Genomic DNA, 19,444 nt, shown 5'->3' on the forward strand with positions numbered 1-19,444 from the left:
GTAATCAATCTTTTAAACTGTTTTAAATGCTTTTAAGGGGGGGAATACAAGTTGAACACAATGATAATTATGTAATTGTTTGTTATAAAAAATTTCAAAAGATTTCTTATGTCATTTATAAGTGGCCAAAACATTTCAAAAACTCTTTTAAAGTTATGTTACTTTATAGTTTAACAAAACTCCATTTTTAAAGTACCAGCATAACTTAGTAGAAAAATGAGTCTTTTCAACAACAGTTCAAGTAAAATACTAGTAAACTATAAGGTGTATAGTTTAGGGGTTCAGTTCATACTAGATACTAGAGAATACTAAGATACTATAACGAGAGGATACTAAGATACTATAACGAGAAGATACTAAGATACTTTAACAAGAGAACATACTAAGATACTATAACAGAACGAACTTACTAAGATGCTATAGCATAGGAACATACTAGATATAATAATACCAATGAATCACTAACTCATTGTTCTAGGCAATTAGTGATAGTTATATTGGGTATACCATATCAAATAACTTTAATGTGAATTTACACGGCCTAGCAACTGGTTTGCGGAAGTCGCGTTTGGTTCCCAGAATCTCTTACAGTGAGAGCGTATAGTACGGGTTCTATTCATCACGTTATGACCTTAATAAAACAAACATATTTTAAGGTAATCAGTACTACAGAATGTCAGTTCATAAGACAACTGAGTACTTATATTTTCCTATTACTTTCATTTTGTGACAGTTCCACTTGAAAGTTAATACAAACTATTTTCGAGTCAAGATAGTTATAAACTAGGGAAAACTTACATTTTACAACCGACACACAGAACAGTCGAGTCTAGTACATTCAGTAGAAGGGGGCCTATAATGCTAACTTTATGATTCCTTAGTGTATGCATTCAGGGATATATATTAATCGGATCCGACAGGTAGGAACTTTATGCTAACTTTATCACTTTGAAAAGTTTCATGTAGATTCTAATACAGAAATTCTTAGAATTCTGAACATATAACTTTCTCATCTAAACCAAGGTTGGTAAAAGACCTTAAACTTTATCAAGTAATAGCAATATAGCTAAGCAACTTAAGACATGCTATATTTACTTATCATTTAGCACATCTTAGAATATAAGGCATATCCCCTCTTAATATTCTAGTGCTTGTGTCCATTAGGTATTCAACCTAAAGTATACCAGATACATATTGTATCATCTTCACTTAACAATTCATGTTTAAATCTAGAAATTCTCAAAATTCCTAATTCACATAAACTAGTTCTCTGAAAATTTTGAAGTAACTTAATATCTTAGAATACTAGGGTTTATCACTACCCAATACCCCACTTAAGTGTTTCCTATGGTTTGTATCCATATACTCCTAATGAATCCGTTCATATATTGAACTTCCAACAGTTTAAGTCTAAATACCAATCTGTGGTATTTAGTTCACTTAAACCACTGCTCTGATACCATGATTGAAAGAACCCCTTTCTTGACTTTCATATTTCTGAAAGACCCAAACTTTCATACTTGAAAATATAGTTACTCCAAAACATGCTACATGCATATTTATAAAATAATATTTTACATTGATAAAGTGATTACAAAAGATTGGATACAAACCGACTATGTTTTAATATTTTACATAACTACCCAAGATATTGTAAATTTATACAAACATAAACCAAAATACAAAAATAATATTACAACTATTCTAAACCTTCCAACAGTATATGACTATACTGGTTACTTATTCCCTGCAAATTTGTTAAACATTGAGAGGGTAAGCGGTGACGCTTAGTGAGTTCAATAATAGATGCAATATAACGTTATGCCATATATATACTTCAATATGGCAGAAGCAAAGAGGAACAAGGAACAACAAAGGCATAATGTGATAAGCTTTCCCTATCAATCAATGAGACGTAACAATTTCCATACTTGATATACAATCAATAAAGCTTTGGCCCAAATGGCACAGAAGACATACAACTTCGGATTAACCTTTTTGGTAGATTTCAGGCTTATAGCCCTGTCTAACCTTTTGCCAATACCATAGAATAGAAATCATTCTCTTACGGAGACATGTTCTACATGGCCAGAGGCTACATACCAGTACCAATATGAATCTAAGTCCTTTCACTGATCACATGGTCAAAGGTATTTCTTTTGCTATTAAAAATAACGAATAACAATAACACGGAAATATACTCAGGAATATTATTTTGCTAGAATATACAGGCTTTCAGCCTTATCCTAGCATACTACCGAAGCCAAAGTGATGCCTATGTCATACACTTCATGGTCAACGGTTCATACCAATACCCAAGTGATGCTTATGTCATACACTTCAAGTCAAAGGTACAGCCTTGCTATAAAAATAGCGGAAATAATAACTCGAGATGATAACATGGAAAAGAACATAGCACATATAACACATAACATACAATTGTTCATATATATTAAACTCACCCTAAAATAACCGGGGGTCAAAATAATAATTTGTGCAGCATTTCGGCTCTAAATATGACTTTATTTGTTGACAACCGGGAGTTTTCTTGAAAACCGGGCCCTGCGAAGGTAGAGCTTCAAAACCGAAAATATAAATTTTTCGGGCTTCTCGGGAACTTCGGGGCGTGTTTCGGGCATTGGAATTAATCACGGGGCTTCGGGGGATATCAAAGTGGTGAAAATATGGAAAAAGGGTGAAAAAGGGCAAGTTTCTAAACTTTACCCGGGAGATCTCGCAGGCACTATTTATAGTGTGAGGGTCGGATCCGAAGCGAAGGGAAGAGGACAGGTAGCTGCGAGGCTCAGACCAGGTGGCAGCAGGTCAAGGCTCGTACGGACAGGTGCGTGCTTCGGATTGGTCGGATGACGCGGCTTCTTGCTTCGGATCGGGTCAGCTGCCTCGGTCGAATCAGGAGACTACATGTGGGTCGGGAACGAGGGGCGCATGCGAGATCACGTGGCTTTGGACACCTGTGCGACACGCGTCGCTTCTCGGACATGCCACGCAGCAGCTTCGGACACGTGGCCAGCCCGGAGCGAGGATGACGTGGCTGGCACTATTCATGTGATTTTTCTCGAAAATTGTGCCCAATCTTGTAAAATCCATAACTTTCTCATACGTGCTCCGTTTTTTACGTTCTTTAGATGCACGCGTAGAGAAAATTATGCTCTACAACTTTTGTTTAGACTTTGTCGGAAAATTTTAACTTTATTTTTATATTATTATTTTTAACAAACCGGGACTGGTAAATCCGTTAAAAATTCATAACTTCTTCATCCGACGTCCGTTTTCGTCAGACTTTTTACCGTTGTACTACTAATGACGAGACCTTTGATTCTCGTTTAGGTTGTGTCGGCTAAATATCACTCGATCTAAAATTCGAGTTTTTAGTTGTCTACTACTATACCGAAACTTAGAAAAATCATAACTTCCTCATACGAAGTCAGATTTTGGCGTTCTTTTAATCGAACTTCTCGTTTTAACGAATACTACGACTTTCATTTAGATCACCAAGGCTAAAAAGTAGTTTATCAAAAACTCACTTTTTACGTCATTCGGTGTCGTGCCGGTTTTGTCGCGGATCTTCGATTGGTCATAACTTCTTCGTTATAACTCGGATTTCGACGAGGTTTTCGCCTAAATGTTTCTAAAGAGATTCTTTACAACTTTCAATAATAAAATTTTACTTATTTCAAATTTTATATTTTCGCTAAATTTCACTATTTGGCTTTCAATTGGAATCTCATAAGACTTCCAATATTTTATGAGTGATTCTAAACATAGTTTTACTTCATTTCTAGTAAAAACTATATGTTAGAACTCAACACTCAATTTCACATAATATTTCATAATATTATTAACTTTTCAAATTACATAACACAATTTTTAAAACGTGTATGTTACACAGTATAACTTAAAGGACCTTAGGTGGTTAATTCTATAATACCTTAGTTTATACATCAGGGTTATATATAAATAATACCTGATAGGTAGTTGGATGTGTGTTTTCCGGCTCATTCCCTGTTCCTTGTTTGGTTGTGGGCTTAGGGCAGATTCACACAACTAACTATCTATTCGATATTAGATTATATATAGCTAGTATAAACTAAGTGATTATAGAAGGAACTACTGTGGTTACCAGTTTTATTATAAGAAATAAGGGTTTTCTTAAAGAATCTTTTCATCAAATTAAAGGAACTATTACAGTTAACTCCGTGAGTACCAAGTGAATACGTCAGGGTTATATACAACGATGATCTAACAAACAATGGGATGTGTGTCTTCCGCCTCATTTCCTGTTCCTTGTTTGGTTGTGGGCTTAGGGCAGATACACACAACCGATTGTTTGTTTACTCTGAGTTTTATATAACTTGTATTCATTTAATACTCATAGAAAGGACTGTAGATTCATTTTTACTTATCTTTCATCAAAGAAGGAAATATAAGATTTTCTGGAGGAACAGGAAAACTTTTCTAAACACAACTTACTACAACTTTCTACAACCTTCTTACTACTTACTTACATCACCTAATATCTTAGGAACTCACCAGCTTAAATGCTGATCTACGCTTTCAAAATAACTTGTATTCTCGGGAGACCAGTAGACAGGTTCGCGCACTGGGATTCAGAGGATGGAGTAGTATAGCTTCATGTCTTTTGTTATTTGCTATGTATTCTATATTATGTGAAACACATACTTTGTAAACACTTTCTTTGTAATGAAATGGTTGTTTATTACTTTGCTTACTATGATGCATGTCTTGTGATACTAAACATGACGTCCTCCACCCCAGAACGTTTCCGTCGTTCCGGTTTTGGGGTGTGACAACGAAAAATCAAACCAAGGTGCAAGGAAGGATGTGATCCCTAAGGCCCTCTTTATAGCCTTGGATCCCTTCCTAGGTTTTATCCTCCATCCCATATGGGACAAGGAGCCTAGAACGAAATTCAATCCTCCTTCCATATCGGACGAGGAGTTTTCGTCCATCCCTATATCCCTTAAGGGTTCTAGAATATTCATGATCAAGCAACTATTAATTAATTGATATTCAACCCTTTAATTAATTAAATTGTTTAATTAATTCCCAAAATACTTTACATTTAGTTTCTAATTAATTATTAAACCATAATAATTAATAAACCAACTCCTCCTTTATTTATTCTACTTAATCTGAGTCTTGAGTGCAACCCAAGAGGACCATGTTATTAATAGAAATATTACTAATAGTTAATGACATTGGATACTCTTTACAATAGTACGTTAGGTCCATGATAGAAAGAGTGTTTTTTGTTGATTATACGTGATGTATGCATGCTATGATTTCTTGAAAATACTTGTCTATGATGATCAGGACAAAGCATGTTAGTGATGTAATAAGCCATTATTATGAACTGATGAAATGTGCATGATAGTGTGTGGTGATGTAAAATGCTTTAACTTGTATTGACTTGTTTGCATGTTTGCATGTTTTCATAATAAGAAACTTGTGAAGTAATATGCTCTTATAGATAATAATAATTATGCATAATTACTTAAGGAGATTTAAGAGTAAATTTTGTATGTTGAATTAATAACTTATTAATTAAAAAGGGGAATACACTTAGAGGGGCAAGAGTAGCAACCTAGACTTAGGTGTGTACCCTATCCGAAATTTCTGATGGTTGAGTAGGTTGAAAAACACCTATATGATAAGAGCTTAAGCCAACACTGACTCCAAGTGGTTTTTCTAGACAACCACTCGGGGCATGGTCCATGGTTTCTAGGACTGGAGTGATTTTGACGATTGATGGAACGTCGATGCAAACACCACGTGGGATTCGGGAGGTGTATTTGTAGAATTGGCACTGTTTGTATCGATCATTAACGACAATGCATGTACTAGTATATGCAAAATCGAAGTAGTGAACACAACAACAACTAGGGGCAATGTTACGGGTGAGATTTGCGCATCACTTAGTGTATTGGGTCGTATCAGTCATGTTAGTAGTGAATATGCTACTTACCCTGGGGTTACTGATGAAGATATAGACCCGTCATAGGAAGTATTATGATAATAATTACAAAGGTGATTAAGAAGAGATTAATTATTAATGATGAAAATGAAGACTAATCTTATCTTATAATATTATAGTGATGAATTAACTAATAACTAGTTACAAAATGAATAATGAAGTGTAACTAAATGTAAAATCTCTAAAGAAGAATAATATTATTTGAGCATTATTGTGTTGGTTATGTGAGGTATCTGATGTCATGATATATGAGTGTTTGAATGCATGCTTATATGATATTTTGTCTAACCTATTTGGGATATGTACATTCCATAACATCCTACTTATGATTGACTCACTTAACGTATGTTGACACTTGTTTTTTTCCTTGCAGTGGTACATGTAGCATAGTTTGATGGCTTGGTGAGTATGGGGACTCTTGGGTAGTCCATTTAGCATTTTTTTTAGATATTACTTTGGACTTGTCGATGAGATTTCATCTGCTTTTGGTTTTGAAAACTTGTTTGGTGTTGGTTTGGTGAACTTAAACTTTTGAAAGAGGATGCTTTTGATATTTAAGTAACATTGTGATGTTTTCAAATAAACGTTTAATAAGACTTTCGTTGCACTATTCTGTTAAAAAGTGTTTAAAATAAAAATAAAAAATTTTGGTGAAAATCACGATGTTACACATTGGTGGTTAGGGATGGTTCAAGTCCATGTGGAGATTGCTAGAGTCTTATTTGGAATTTGATGGTCGTAATGGATTTATGACCAAACCTGATTAAAGTGAAGAAACCCGAAATCACCAACTCTCATACGAGTTCCCGACAGTTCATTCATTTGACCGTAAACTAGAGCTACGTTTGATTCTATAATATTTTTTCATTAATTACTCCAAATTCTTTCATTTACATGTAAAAATCATTTCCTTCACGAGTCTGCTCACCGACTCCGCCAAATACATATACGGCTATACGCATACTTTGGCAATATTGTTAATTAATTCCATAATGAGTACTGTTTTACCCATGCCAGCTCCCCCAAATAGCCTGATTTTTCCTCCACAACGATAAGGGGCTAAAAGATCTACTACTTTAATTTCGGTTTCAAAATAGATAATTTTGAATCTAACTATATAAAGGCAGGCGCATATCTATAAATAGGAAATGTTGTACAAGTATCTACAGGACCTAAATTATCAACATGCTCGCCAAGCACGTTGAAAATTCGTCCGAAGGCATAAATGTTTGGAGTATGATTAGGCCATTATGCCCGAAACTGTACACGACAAAAAATGTTTCCTATGGAGAGTGTGAGGGGGCGGAACCAACATGTATGGACTTGTTTAGTTATTTCATATTTACTTGTACATGAGCCCGGCCCAATAATTGTTAGGGTTTTCAATTATAAATATTCATAATTAGGGTTTCCAATGTATCATTGAAACAATTGCATAATAGAAAAGAAATTTTGTTTTTGCCGTATCTCATATTGACAAACCACATTAATTATTTTTGTGCTGTATCTTGTTTTTCTTTGATCCCTTGTTTAACAATTGGGTAATTGGATTATTAGATATCAAATTGGATATTTAATTGGATAATTAGATTGGATCTTGTGTATGGATGTGCTTTCCTAGTACGCTTCCTTGAATGCCTTCTTTCCAATCTCATCGAGTCCGCCATGAAATCAGACACTGATTCATTTTGCATTTTGATCATCACACAACCTCTTCATTTGTAACGCACTGAATTACGGATGGTGACTACTTCCTTTATCTTATAAAATTCTACCACTTACTTCTAACATACATATATTCATATATGTTTACTAGAAACTACCTTTCATATACGCTACTTCCAAACATACATACACTATACATAGCCACACATATGTTCAATTCTTTTGGTCTCTCACACCTTTCAAAAAACAACATATATACACTAACTTATCTGGCAATCTTGTTTTCCGAATATACACCACTTTACAATGTTTATTTACAGCCAAGGGTCAGATTCAAAAACCACATTAAATTAAAACATGGGTTCTTAAATAATTATATAATTTGTATATACATATACATAAGCATGCCTAACTTATGGCAAGCCTATCTTCAAGTTCTTTTCGGTACACCTGGATCAAACCACTGCCATCTGTAACTTGAAGCTTCTCATTTAACATCGTCTTGTATTCATCATCTCTATCTTCTAAACCCCGCATTAGTTCAACCTGTCCAATACAAACACCACATCACTTATGGCTATTTTTTATTTTGATGATGAAGATGATAAGGAGGGCATTTACGTCTTTTGTACAGACAAAAAATTGAGAGCGAACCCTCTCCCACCTTGTTCCTTGTGAGTCGAGCAAAAAATTACAATTTTTGTCTCATTCACATCAGTCAGTCATATGATGTCAACGTCGTCGTCAGTCCAACACACATCAAACACAGTAAAAGGTGGGGCCCACATAGAATAATGTTTACCTGTTTTTGGAACATATCAAATTCATCGGAACTCAAAGAACCATCACTATTTGCATCAAGGAGTTGCATCATCTCACGTGCATCATCCCCTTGTGCACCAAGCTCTATCATCACTTCCGTGAGCTCCTCAATGCTAATTTTACCATCTCCATTCTTGTCCAGGAATCGGAATACACGATTCCGATTCCCGTCATCAATCACATGATTTTTAGGGTTTGTGGAAATAAAATCTTTTAAGCGCAATGCAGCGTATTCTGCAGCAGCAATCATAATAGTCTTCAGGTGTTTCGCCTGTAGATTACAAGTATATTGTTAATAATCAAAACCACATAAATCGAATGTGCTGTTTCTTTTTTTGTTTAAGGGCTAAATGCAAGAAATAGCAATTACTTAAAGTACAATGTTGTGATAGAAAAAAATAGATGCACAATTAAATGAAAGTACATTGTTATTTCTTGCATTTAGCTCCATTTTTGCAATTAATGAAAAAAAAAAGGAAACAAAACCTTACTTCTTCAGGATTAGTAAGACCACCTTTGTAAAAAGCATGTGAAGCCATTCCATCCAATGCAAATGTATTCATCTCTTCGGTCCTTATCTGTATCTCCATTAGCGGTCTAACCCCACCACCACCATTAACATCAACCGCCATATGCAAACTCTTATAACCATTTGCTTTAGGTTGTGAAATATAATCTTTTGATCTACTTGGCACCTCATTCCACAAACCCCTAATCACCTCTTGAGCCCTATAACACACTTTCTCACATTCATTTTCCCTAATCAACTTCAACGAAGGCTTCAATATAACCCGTAACCCTAAAATATCATTCACCTCCTCTGGCTTTCTCCCATCTCTCAATAACTTCTTCATAGTGCTATAATGACTCTTATACCTACCCTCAACCGATATCCCATCCACCATTTCCCCTAAAACCGAATCCGATTTCAGCAGTTGGAGCAGTTGTTCCTTGAGAATGTCTACTATCGGTTTACTTCCGGTTTCGTGGCTTCTTAACCATGTGTTTACGTGAAGATAGGAGTATGGAAACAAATAACGAAAACAAAGATCTTCGAGTTCGAGTGATAAAGAATTTGTCCCTATAGCGTGTGCTAATGGAGCATGGATCTTCATAACCTCAAGAGATACCATTTGTTGTAGGTATCGTGGGAGGTGATTTAGGTTTCTCATTTTATCCAGCTTAAGGGCAAGATCAAGAATTAAGGCGCGTACATCGTAATATGTTAGACAAAATTTTCGAAGGGCGGAAGCGGTTTCTTCATCGTATATGTCGATTTTGGACGCGATGTGTTTGACTCGAAAGGTTTCGTGTAATAAATGAGCAGTGCTAATACCGATTCTATCCTTTATTTGGTACATTGTTAGGGCATTTGCTTCAAGAACTTCACGTAAAATACCAACAGAAATAACTTCCGCATCCATCTAGAGGGGAATGAAATTTAATTGTTAGAAGTAGTTTGTTTTAAGGATAATATCACTAAATAGCAATCAAGTTTCACACATGTTCACCCTAGTTTTTTTTCAAGAATTTTCACTGACTTTCATTTTTGTTTTATTGATATGAAACTTGGTTACTATTTGATGAAATTGATTCAATAACCCTGCGAAGTTGTTCATCCGCTTTCATACCAATGGAGCAAATTTGAAAGTTAAATGGTTATATACCCTATTTGGAAAAGTGTGAAACTTTTTAGTACGTGGTGTCAATTCTTATAATTGAAAGTTATATGGTTAAACCCTTTTGGAACAAGTCTAAAACTTGGTTACTATCTAGGTTGTTTCCTTTAATATACAATTTTATCGGGAAAAGAGGATATAAATGGGTGGTGCCAATGGGAAATTGGGGAATTGCAAACGAGAATATAATTATCTAATGATCAAATTGGGAGTGGCATACGAGATTCAATCTTTATTCACTCAAGATTATGAAAATCCCTTCATGAAAGAAAACCCCATGTTTAAATCGTCTAATATATGTGGTTACCTGAAGATCGGCGAGAAGGATAGCTGCGGATAGTGCACGGGAGAGAGGGGAACGACCATCGGGAGCAAGAGGTAGAGTCTGTAAAATCGGGAGACAAAGTTTTAGGGTTTTGAAGAGCAATCCAGAAGAGCTGGTGGAGAGCAATTGGTGATTACTGTTCTTCATCCTATCGGTTAGCTCATTGAATGTCCCCACCAGCTCCACCACCATCTTCCCTCCAGGCTGTTCAAGGGAAACTGGTGAAGTTGGAGGAAGTGGAAGAGGGGTACTGGTTGCGGCGACGAAGAAGGAAGTGTGATGAAGTCGACGGGAGGTGGTTGAGGTTTGAAAAAGGAAAGGGAACTTGGTGGAGATCTTAATGCTACTTTTGGGGAAGATGAGCGTAAGATGGTATGGCGATCGAGTGTGCATAAGAACCTCCATTGAAGTTGTTTGCGAGGGTTTTACGGAGTGAAGAGGGAAAAGAAGAAAACTTGTGTGTTTGTGTGTTTTCTTATTGGTTCCTTGATAACGACGATGACCTACCGACAACGGCTTTCTGGTTTAGAAGGAAGCACGTCATTTTGCCCTTTTACCAACAACCCAGGCTTTCTTGGTTTGTCGACGGTGAGTTTTTGACCATATCCATAAGATTCAATGGAGTGGTGCGGTTTCTACCCAATGTTTTAAAAACCGGTTTTTTAGTTGAACCGGTATGATGATCGGTTTTCGGTTTAACCGGTTTGACCGCCGGGTGAACCGGTTTCTATATTTTTCATGTTTTTTTTTCTATTTTCCTACACATACATACATATAGAAATTATGAATTTGATGTTTACAAGTTCAAACATGAAAAATACACATAAAAATAAGTTGTAGATGAATCTAAATACATTAAAATAAAACATAACCATAAGTTTTAGTGTTTTACATCAATCCATATACGTCAAAAAGAAAATAAAGTATAATACCGAAACGAAATATAGTTTTTGATGAATACAAACACATCAAAAGAATTTATAACATTTACCATATGTTTTTATTTAGAGAAAACTAAATAGATTTGAAAAAAATCACCAAAGTTTATTATGTAAATGGTTCTTTTTCATGTGTTTTTATTCGGTTTACCGGCTCAACCGGTTTATTTTGACCGGTTCAACCGGTTTTTTCTAAAAACCGGTCGGTTCAATCCGGGTCAGAAATCAATGTAAAACCGGTGATAGTTGAACCGCTACCTCTCCTGGTTCCCGGTCCAACCGGTTCGATCGGCCGGTTCAAACCGGTTTTTAAAACATTGTTTCTACCATACTTTTTGCCGCATAGAGAAGGGAACACCGCCCCCAATGCTGTTTGAGTCCGGTTAGGCCGCACCTCACCTCTGTTTGACCGCGTATGTTGATTGGTTATTGTTGAACGGTCAAATATGTTGAAGATTTTTTTTCCTATAAATTAAACCATCTACTTCATTTGTTCAAACCAAAACCAAACTTTTACATTTCTCTATTGCTTTTTCTCTCAAAATTAATAGAAAATGTCATCTTCTGAAGAATTTCAAGTTACTTTTTATGCTGCTATTGTTTGTGCTCAAATGGCGGAACAAACGTATGACGCTTTATTCAATAACGCAGCCGAAAGTTTTCAATGAAAACATTTCAAAATCTTCGCACGGACACATTTACGGGATTCAACACATTAACCTTAATTTGGATCCACCGGATGAATCGGAAGACGAGTTCTCGGACAACGACTTTATGTAGTATGGTTTAGTTATTTTATTTGTGGTTTTTAAGTTATTTTAATCGTCTGATGTGTACTTTTTAAGTTTGTAGGATTTTTTTAATGTCATGTGTGTTTTTTTAGTAATGCAATGTAATGTTTTTTTTTTTTTTTGAAGTAATGAAAAATTATGTTTATTTTATTAAAAAAGAAGTTTTATTAAATTAAATTATTTAAAAAAACAAAGAAAAGTGTGGCACCACTCCTTGGTGTAGCAAGAAACCACATTTGTGTGGTAAAAAGTGATGTGGCGCATATGTGGCAGTCAAGGGAGTGTGGTTTCGGTGACACCACTTCCTCCAGCCTAACAGGATTGAAAAAAGTATTTACTATAAAATTTATAGTGTACTTTGAAAAATATTTATCTATTAGTATTATTTATTTATTTTTAGTTTTTTCGTAATGCTTTTTTATTTTAAATATCTGATTTTTTTTCTTTTCTGTTTTACATTTTTACTGTTTTGTTATTTTTTTTAAATAATCGTTTTTGTTTCAATTTTTTTCTTTTTCTACTGTTTTAATAAATAATAATTCTTTTTTATTTTAAATATTCGTTTTTTTTATACAAACCTTTGACCATCAAGTTTTAGTCATCAAAAATTAAACATATAATATATTTTAAGTTGCAAAAATTCCAACATTACACATACAATGTTTTTAAGGTAAAAAAAACTCAACATTGTTCGTTAAAAAAAACACAACAATTGAAAAAAAACTCTAACATTGTTTGTTACAAAAAAAAAAAAAAAAAAAAAAAAAAAAAAAAAACATAACAATTATCTTGAACTTGAACCAGTATCAAATCTTTACCTGTAAAAAATAATAATAATAATAATAAGATAATAGTTACAACAATACCATAAAAAATATTGTCTTTTTAATTACTTTGGCTTAGACGGACATCGTTTTCGATTATGACCCAGTTACCTACAAATTCCACAATCCAAAAAGATAATATTTTTTTTGTAGGTAATTCTAAGTCAATATAATTAAAAAGACAATATTTTTTTATTGTATTGTTGTGGCTATTCTTTTATTTTTATTTTTTTTCTTTTGTTTTACAGGTAAGTCAATATAAACAAAAAGAAAAACATCACAATTACCTGTAAAATAAAAACCTAAAAATATAAAATATAAAAAAATGTTATTTAAAAAAATAGTAAAAAAGGAAAAAAAATTGAAATAAAAACTGTTATTTAAAAAAATAAAATAAAAGAGAAAAGGAAAAAAAAATGGATATGTGTGAAACTCGTCGACGGTTGAGCATATGTGTGAAACTCATAGATAAAGAAAAGTAATTAAATATAACATATTTAATATGTTTTTAAAGAGTTATTTGTAGAAAATGAGATACTTACTTTGTTTTTTCAAAAGTTATTTGTAGAAAACTCCTTTAATTTAGGTTTTCGGGTAAAAACATGTCACACATAACTTTGCCAAATCATCATCTACTCTTAATCATAAAAGAGTGGGGGGAGAGAGACAAAACAGATGGTGTGACATAGTGTGGCTAAGCCATGCCTCTCCACTCCAAAAGCCACCATATCAACACCATGCCAAGGAGGGTGGTGTTCGTGGCATAAGAATCTCCTCATCACCATCATGTCCATGGCATTGGATGTATAGTGATATTGTCATATTTATACACATTTTTAGGCAATATTTTAATACATTTTAAGTAATGTTTTGGTTAATTGCAAAGATATGTAATACTTATTGAGTTAATTTATATTTTGCAGCCAAATAGGAGACTCTTGAAGAATAAGGACCAGAAGTGACAAGCATTGGAACTTTGGAGGATTGGAGCTTAAAAGAAGATTTCAGCAGAAAAAACCAAGCTCACGACATGAGACATCAATGCTCACGACGTGAGGAGAGAACTTCTAGAAGATTAGTATGTGGAGGCCAGAATCCTTGCACGATACAGATAAATACCAAGCTCACGACGTGAGACTCCTATCTCACGACGTGAGCCACGATTTTATGAAAACTATAAATACTCCTTACATTTATCGATTTAAAAAGCTTTTGGAGAGAAGATATCCAGAGATACACGAAAATTGAGGTCAGAAACCTGCGAAAAACATCTTTGGAAGGAGAGCTTGCGTGAAGATAAAGAATTTGAAGAACAAATCATTACATTCTGTTTGCTTTACTTGAATCATGTCAATTTCTTATGAATTTGTGTGTTTGCTTCCAGTCATGAATAGCTAAACTCGTTTACTTTCGTTTAGCTAGATGAAACCTTAGAACTATGGTTTAATTTATTATTTTATGGATTTTATAAAGTTGGATTTATGCTTGTGTTTGATTATCATTACCTAGCATGTTAAAGTTTGTGACTTTGTTGCTTAAATTCAAGTTTAGTGTAGCTTAGTGACCATTAAATTGCATGAACTTGTTTACCTAGTAGTTTAGTGACTATTAAATTGCTAGAGCTAGAAGTGACCATATCTAGATTTAGTAATAAAAGTAACAAACTTAACTGTGTTGGAGAACATAATCGTGACCACAATTATGTTTGCTTAATTGCCTTAGATAATTCTTACATATCTCAATTACAATTAATAACTATTTCTGTGTTTGCTTGTGTATGACCGTACATAGTAGTACATGAATTGATTAAAATATTAGTAGACTGGACCAAGATTGCTAATTACATAATAATGGGTAACCGACTTTATTAATCTATAAATAGTAGCTAACCATAGGAAAAAGGTGGATTCGAAACTAAATGAAAGTGATTTTACTATATTTAGTGAAACCATTTTTAGTTAAGTGCTTAAGTTTTTCTGAACTTGAAAAATCAGATAAAACCCCTTTTAAATATTGTTTGCTTTTAGATTAACTTTTAGTAGTTACTTTAGTATACTAAATTCGTTTCCTCTGTTCGATACCCGACTATTCGTGCTATACTATTTGTTATTAGGTCCACCGCCTTAGATGTAATAATTAGTTAATTAGTTGGTTAAAACTAGTAGGTATAATTTTACGCATCAAGTTTTTGGCGCCGTTGCCAGGAAACAACTATTTTAGTTTTTAATTTAATTTCTTTAGGTTAATCGATCCTTTTTGTGGGGTAAAACCTGCAAAAAGTTACTTTTTAGCACTAGTTAAATTTTCCTGAAATACTGAACTCACGACATGAGCTCTTAAAACTCACGACGTGAGATCTGGTATTCCAGATTTTATTTTGTTTTTACTTTATGTGTTAGTTTATCTGCTTTTCCACGAGGAGACACTTAGTACCACGTCGTAGTAATCGTTCAGTAGTTTTTTATTTAGGTTTAATTCCTTTTTTAAGTTTTTGCTTTGGTTTTTTTTTGTTTCAGTAGTATATGACCCGCGGATCAAACACACCACTAACACCACCATTTGATGATCCAGAGTCAGTCTTTCATAAAAAGAAGGACAAGTAAGTAGAGGATCAAGCAACAAGCTGAAAAACGAAAGCACATTCGAAAGCTTTGAGAAGACTCCTACCAAGAAGGAAGTTGGTTACGAGCCCAAAATAGAAACAGACAAAAGTAGCAAACCCGAAAGCGAGCCCAAAAACAACATGACGGACATTGCTGACATGATGATGGAGGCATACAATAAAAGAATACGTGAGGACAGCAGTCCAGGACTTGTGCAACCTGCAATTCCCACTACTGCTACCTTCGAGCTTAAGGGACACATCCTTTCCGTGTTAAAGGATATTCCATTTTCCGGAAAAGATCATGAAGATGCATACAAGAACCTTGATGAAGTCAATGACATTGTTGATTACTTCAATATTGCGAATGTACAACGAGAAACTTTCTTGTTAAGGATGCTTTCAGTTACCTTTTCAAGGAGCAGCAAAAGATTGGTTGAAGGCACTTCCACCAAGTACAATCACCACTTGGGCTAAGATGGATGAAGAATTCATCCAACAATTTTGCCCACCATCCAAGATTGCTAAACCTAAAAAAATCTATAGCAAATTTCGAGCAACAAGTAGTGGAGTCTTTGAATGAGGCATGGGAGTGATATCAGGGTTTATTTAGGAATTGTCCCCAAAATGATCTAAACGACCAATAGGAAGCCTCAATCTTCTACGATGGGGTAAACGTAACGACGAGGAAACTCCTTGATTCTCAAGGACCTTTAACAAAGAAGAATCCCGTTTAAATTAAGGAATTTATCGAAGAATTTTCAAAGCATTCATGGGAGTACCACAACCCTCGTAATGACGGATCTAGGGGAATTGTAAATGGTGCTTCGGAAGACATGGCGGTTGTTTTGGAAATGTTGAGCAACATGGATCGTAGAATGACGAAGATGGACCAATCCATACACGTAATACATATGGGTTGTGAAAATTGCAATGGACCGCATTTGACAAAAGATTGCCATTTGGACGAAAACAGGAATAAAAAAGCTCAAGCTTTCTACTCTAGTGGAGACTGCTATGATGAGGATTGGAGAAATCTAAAAATGGAATGGTTGTCGTATGAGGAATACAAAAAGAAAAAATATATATATATATATATATATATATATATATATATATATAGGCAAACCGGTCGGGGCTTTTACCAAAAGGGACAACCACAACCCGAGAAAAAAGTGGAATTAGATTCAATGCTTCATAGATTCATGGAAGCTTCTGAAAAACGTCACGATGAAGCTGATGCTACCATGAGAAATCATCAAGCATCCATTAAAAATATTGAAGCCCAACTCGGGCAATTAACTATATTAGTTAACGAACGGTTACCTCCTAAAACTACCGATAATAAACCACAACCACATGTCATGGCCATAACCACTGAAGAAGAGACTATTTCTGAGTTCTTGGAGGCATTGGAAGAAGAAACAAAGCAACCCGAATCACATCCGAAGCGGAAGAAAATCGAAGAAAAAAATGTTGCTGAAACACCGACCTCACGACACGAGGATTTTGTTGGATTAGTGTCTAAGTCCATAACTATAATTGGTATGTACTTGACCCGATTTGGCATGGTCCATTTGGTTTGCATGGCATCGGAACAATTTGGATAGACTTTTGTGAGAAAAGGATATTTATGATTTATTAATATATTATAAGTTTTAATATATTAATATGAAATCATATTATTTAATTAGTATTGATCTAGAATTAATTTGGAATTAATTCTGTGATCAAAAGAGACTAACTAAATATATGAGGATTGATTATGTAAATCATTCATTCTTATATATGTGGGCTTATGATTCATAGTTCTTCATGTTGGGCTAAACCCATGGGGTAGCCCATGGATACTCCATGGAGGTTTTAACCCATGGAGCATGAAGAATATGGAGAGTCATGAGTTACATGGTGTAACCCTAGTAGCCACAATATATAAAGACCCCATCGCTCAAGAAATCGGCCCTAAGGGTTTCCTAATGGATTCATATGAGAGGGCTAGCCGATTTTGAGCATAAGAACTTTTCTCTCAAGTTATTCTAAGTTGTTGGTGGTGGTGTGTGAGCCATTTGAGGTGTCACACTTGGGGCACTAGGCTCTTAAGCTCCATGGAATCAAGCTATAACAAAGAGGTATGTCATTATACTAGATTCTTGTATTATATATACTTCATATTATGCTAGTTAGGATGAAACCTTGGAATATTGAATATTTGCATGTATAATAGAGAAAACATAGATCCAAGGTTTATAGGGTTGCATGTACACCATAGGAGTGTTAGAATGCTCAAACCCCAACAGTGTTATCAGAGCCATGGGTTGTTTTCAATTATATTTGAGGCTACTTACTGAAAAAAACTGGAAAAATCGTTTTTTTGCTGTCTGGACAGGGGACTCGACGAGTCCATGTATAAAATCATCCAACTCGTCGAGTTGGTTCTTGCACTCGGCGAGTTGGAGCCCCTGACAGCATATATTCGAGTTTTTTTGGCCTGTTTTGCATTAGAATTACCACAAAGTGTTTTTGTTCATAATATTTGATTTTGTTGTTATGGTAATGTTGATTCTCTTCTAATTATTAGATAACTGTCATAATTTCAAGTTTTGTATTAGTTTATATGTTCATGCTAATTTCTTGAAGATTGATGATTTGAATTATCTTGTTCTTATGAGTTATTTTAGATTAATAGAAAAATTATGTGATAATTTTTTTCGATCCAAATTGATCTAAAAGTTGTTCATAATATGTGTTTTTGTAAATTGTCCTCAAGTTATATGAAAAGTCTCATTTATGATTTTTAAAACTCATAAGATTTCCATAAGTTATGAAAATGAAGAGTCTCATTTTTAAATGTTTTAAAGTCTTCCATAACTTGTCCTCAAGTTATGGAACTTGAAGAGTTTTTCCATTAAAACTACTTTAAACTCATAAGTTATGGAAACCAAAAGTTTTTTGAATTGTTCAAAACTTGCCCTCAAGTTTTGGAATTTGTAAAGTTTCCCCCATGAATACTTTAAATTCCAAGTTAGACCCTTAGAATTTTAAATAGTTTAAAGTTCAACCCTTATACTATTATAATATTATAGGTTTAATATTTATATATATGTATAAGAGTAAAAGTCAGTCTTACCGTTAGTAGGCCTCATTCACGAAGCCGGTCTATAAGGGGGTATAAGGTTACTGCCTATAAAATGGCAGTTTAATGGGTGTCCACTCTCACCCACCGTTTCCTTGACTGGTGGAGGGTCGTTAGCCGAACGGGTAGGACAAGGACTATAATTTTCATTAAAAGTATAATGATAAATATAAAGTAACTAAACCTTTTATAAATTCCCAATCTTAGTTACTTTAGGAAAATGTGAATTTGGTGCTATCCCATGAAATTACACTTTGTACCTTACCAAGTCGTTGGTCGAGCGTGTGTGGGTAACCGACACACTAACATGGACTAGTAAGAGTGGCAAAGGGTGACTTAGTGTTTATCATAGATCGGTGGAGCGCGTGTGGGTAACCGGCACATCGATTAGGTGATAAAGATTAAGGGTACCAAGTTAATTTGCATGGTTATTCACACCTTGTTTGTGATCCTCAGCATCCCAGTCACAAACTTGAGAGGGCACAATCGAGATTTAAACATGTCATTGAAAAGTTCAATGATTCTCAAAAGATATAGGAGTTTCAATCCAATTAAAACCCAATACCCTATTAGGTTTTCATGGTGGAAATTGGTGAATCGTGATTCACCTACCTTTAAATATTTTATAGCTTGGATTACAGCATCCCTC

At 34.5% G+C, this 19,444-nt stretch overlaps 1 protein-coding gene and 1 non-coding gene across 2 annotated transcripts; both read right to left on the reverse strand.

The window, feature by feature from the left end:
• Positions 1-7,918: 7,918 nt before the first annotated feature.
• Positions 7,919-11,050, reverse strand: CRSH (Ca2+-activated RelA/spot-like protein). Its single transcript, XM_079055247.1, has 4 exons — positions 10,490-11,050; positions 8,995-9,927; positions 8,484-8,774; positions 7,919-8,227 (listed from the first exon to the last, which is right to left on the reverse strand). The coding sequence occupies exons 1-4, from the start codon at positions 10,910-10,912 to the stop codon at positions 8,090-8,092; spliced, it is 1,785 nt and encodes a 594-aa protein (XP_078911373.1). The 5' UTR covers positions 10,913-11,050; the 3' UTR covers positions 7,919-8,089.
• A 5,139-nt stretch (positions 11,051-16,189) lies between these two features.
• LOC145122875 (small nucleolar RNA R71) lies at positions 16,190-16,296 on the reverse strand. The gene has a single exon (XR_013714775.1). It is a non-coding gene; the product is annotated as a small nucleolar RNA R71 (small nucleolar RNA).
• Between the last annotated feature and the right edge of the window lie 3,148 nt (positions 16,297-19,444).

The sequence above is a fragment of the Lactuca virosa genome, chromosome 6 (assembly GCF_052849685.1).
Source record: "Lactuca virosa cultivar CGN04683 chromosome 6, Lactuca_virosa_CGN04683_v6, whole genome shotgun sequence".
Classification (NCBI taxonomy): domain Eukaryota; kingdom Viridiplantae; phylum Streptophyta; class Magnoliopsida; order Asterales; family Asteraceae; genus Lactuca; species Lactuca virosa.

Coding starts and splice junctions, on each gene's coding strand:
- CRSH (XM_079055247.1), bottom strand. CDS start 10,912: ATGGAGGTTCTTATGCACACTCGATCGCCATACCATCTTACGCTCATC. Junction 9,928..10,489: donor TCCTTCTCGCCGATCTTCAG/GTAACCACATAT, acceptor ATTCCCCTCTAG/ATGGATGCGGAAGTTATTTC. Junction 8,228..8,483: donor TTGATATGTTCCAAAAACAG/GTAAACATTATT, acceptor TGTATTGGACAG/GTTGAACTAATGCGGGGTTT.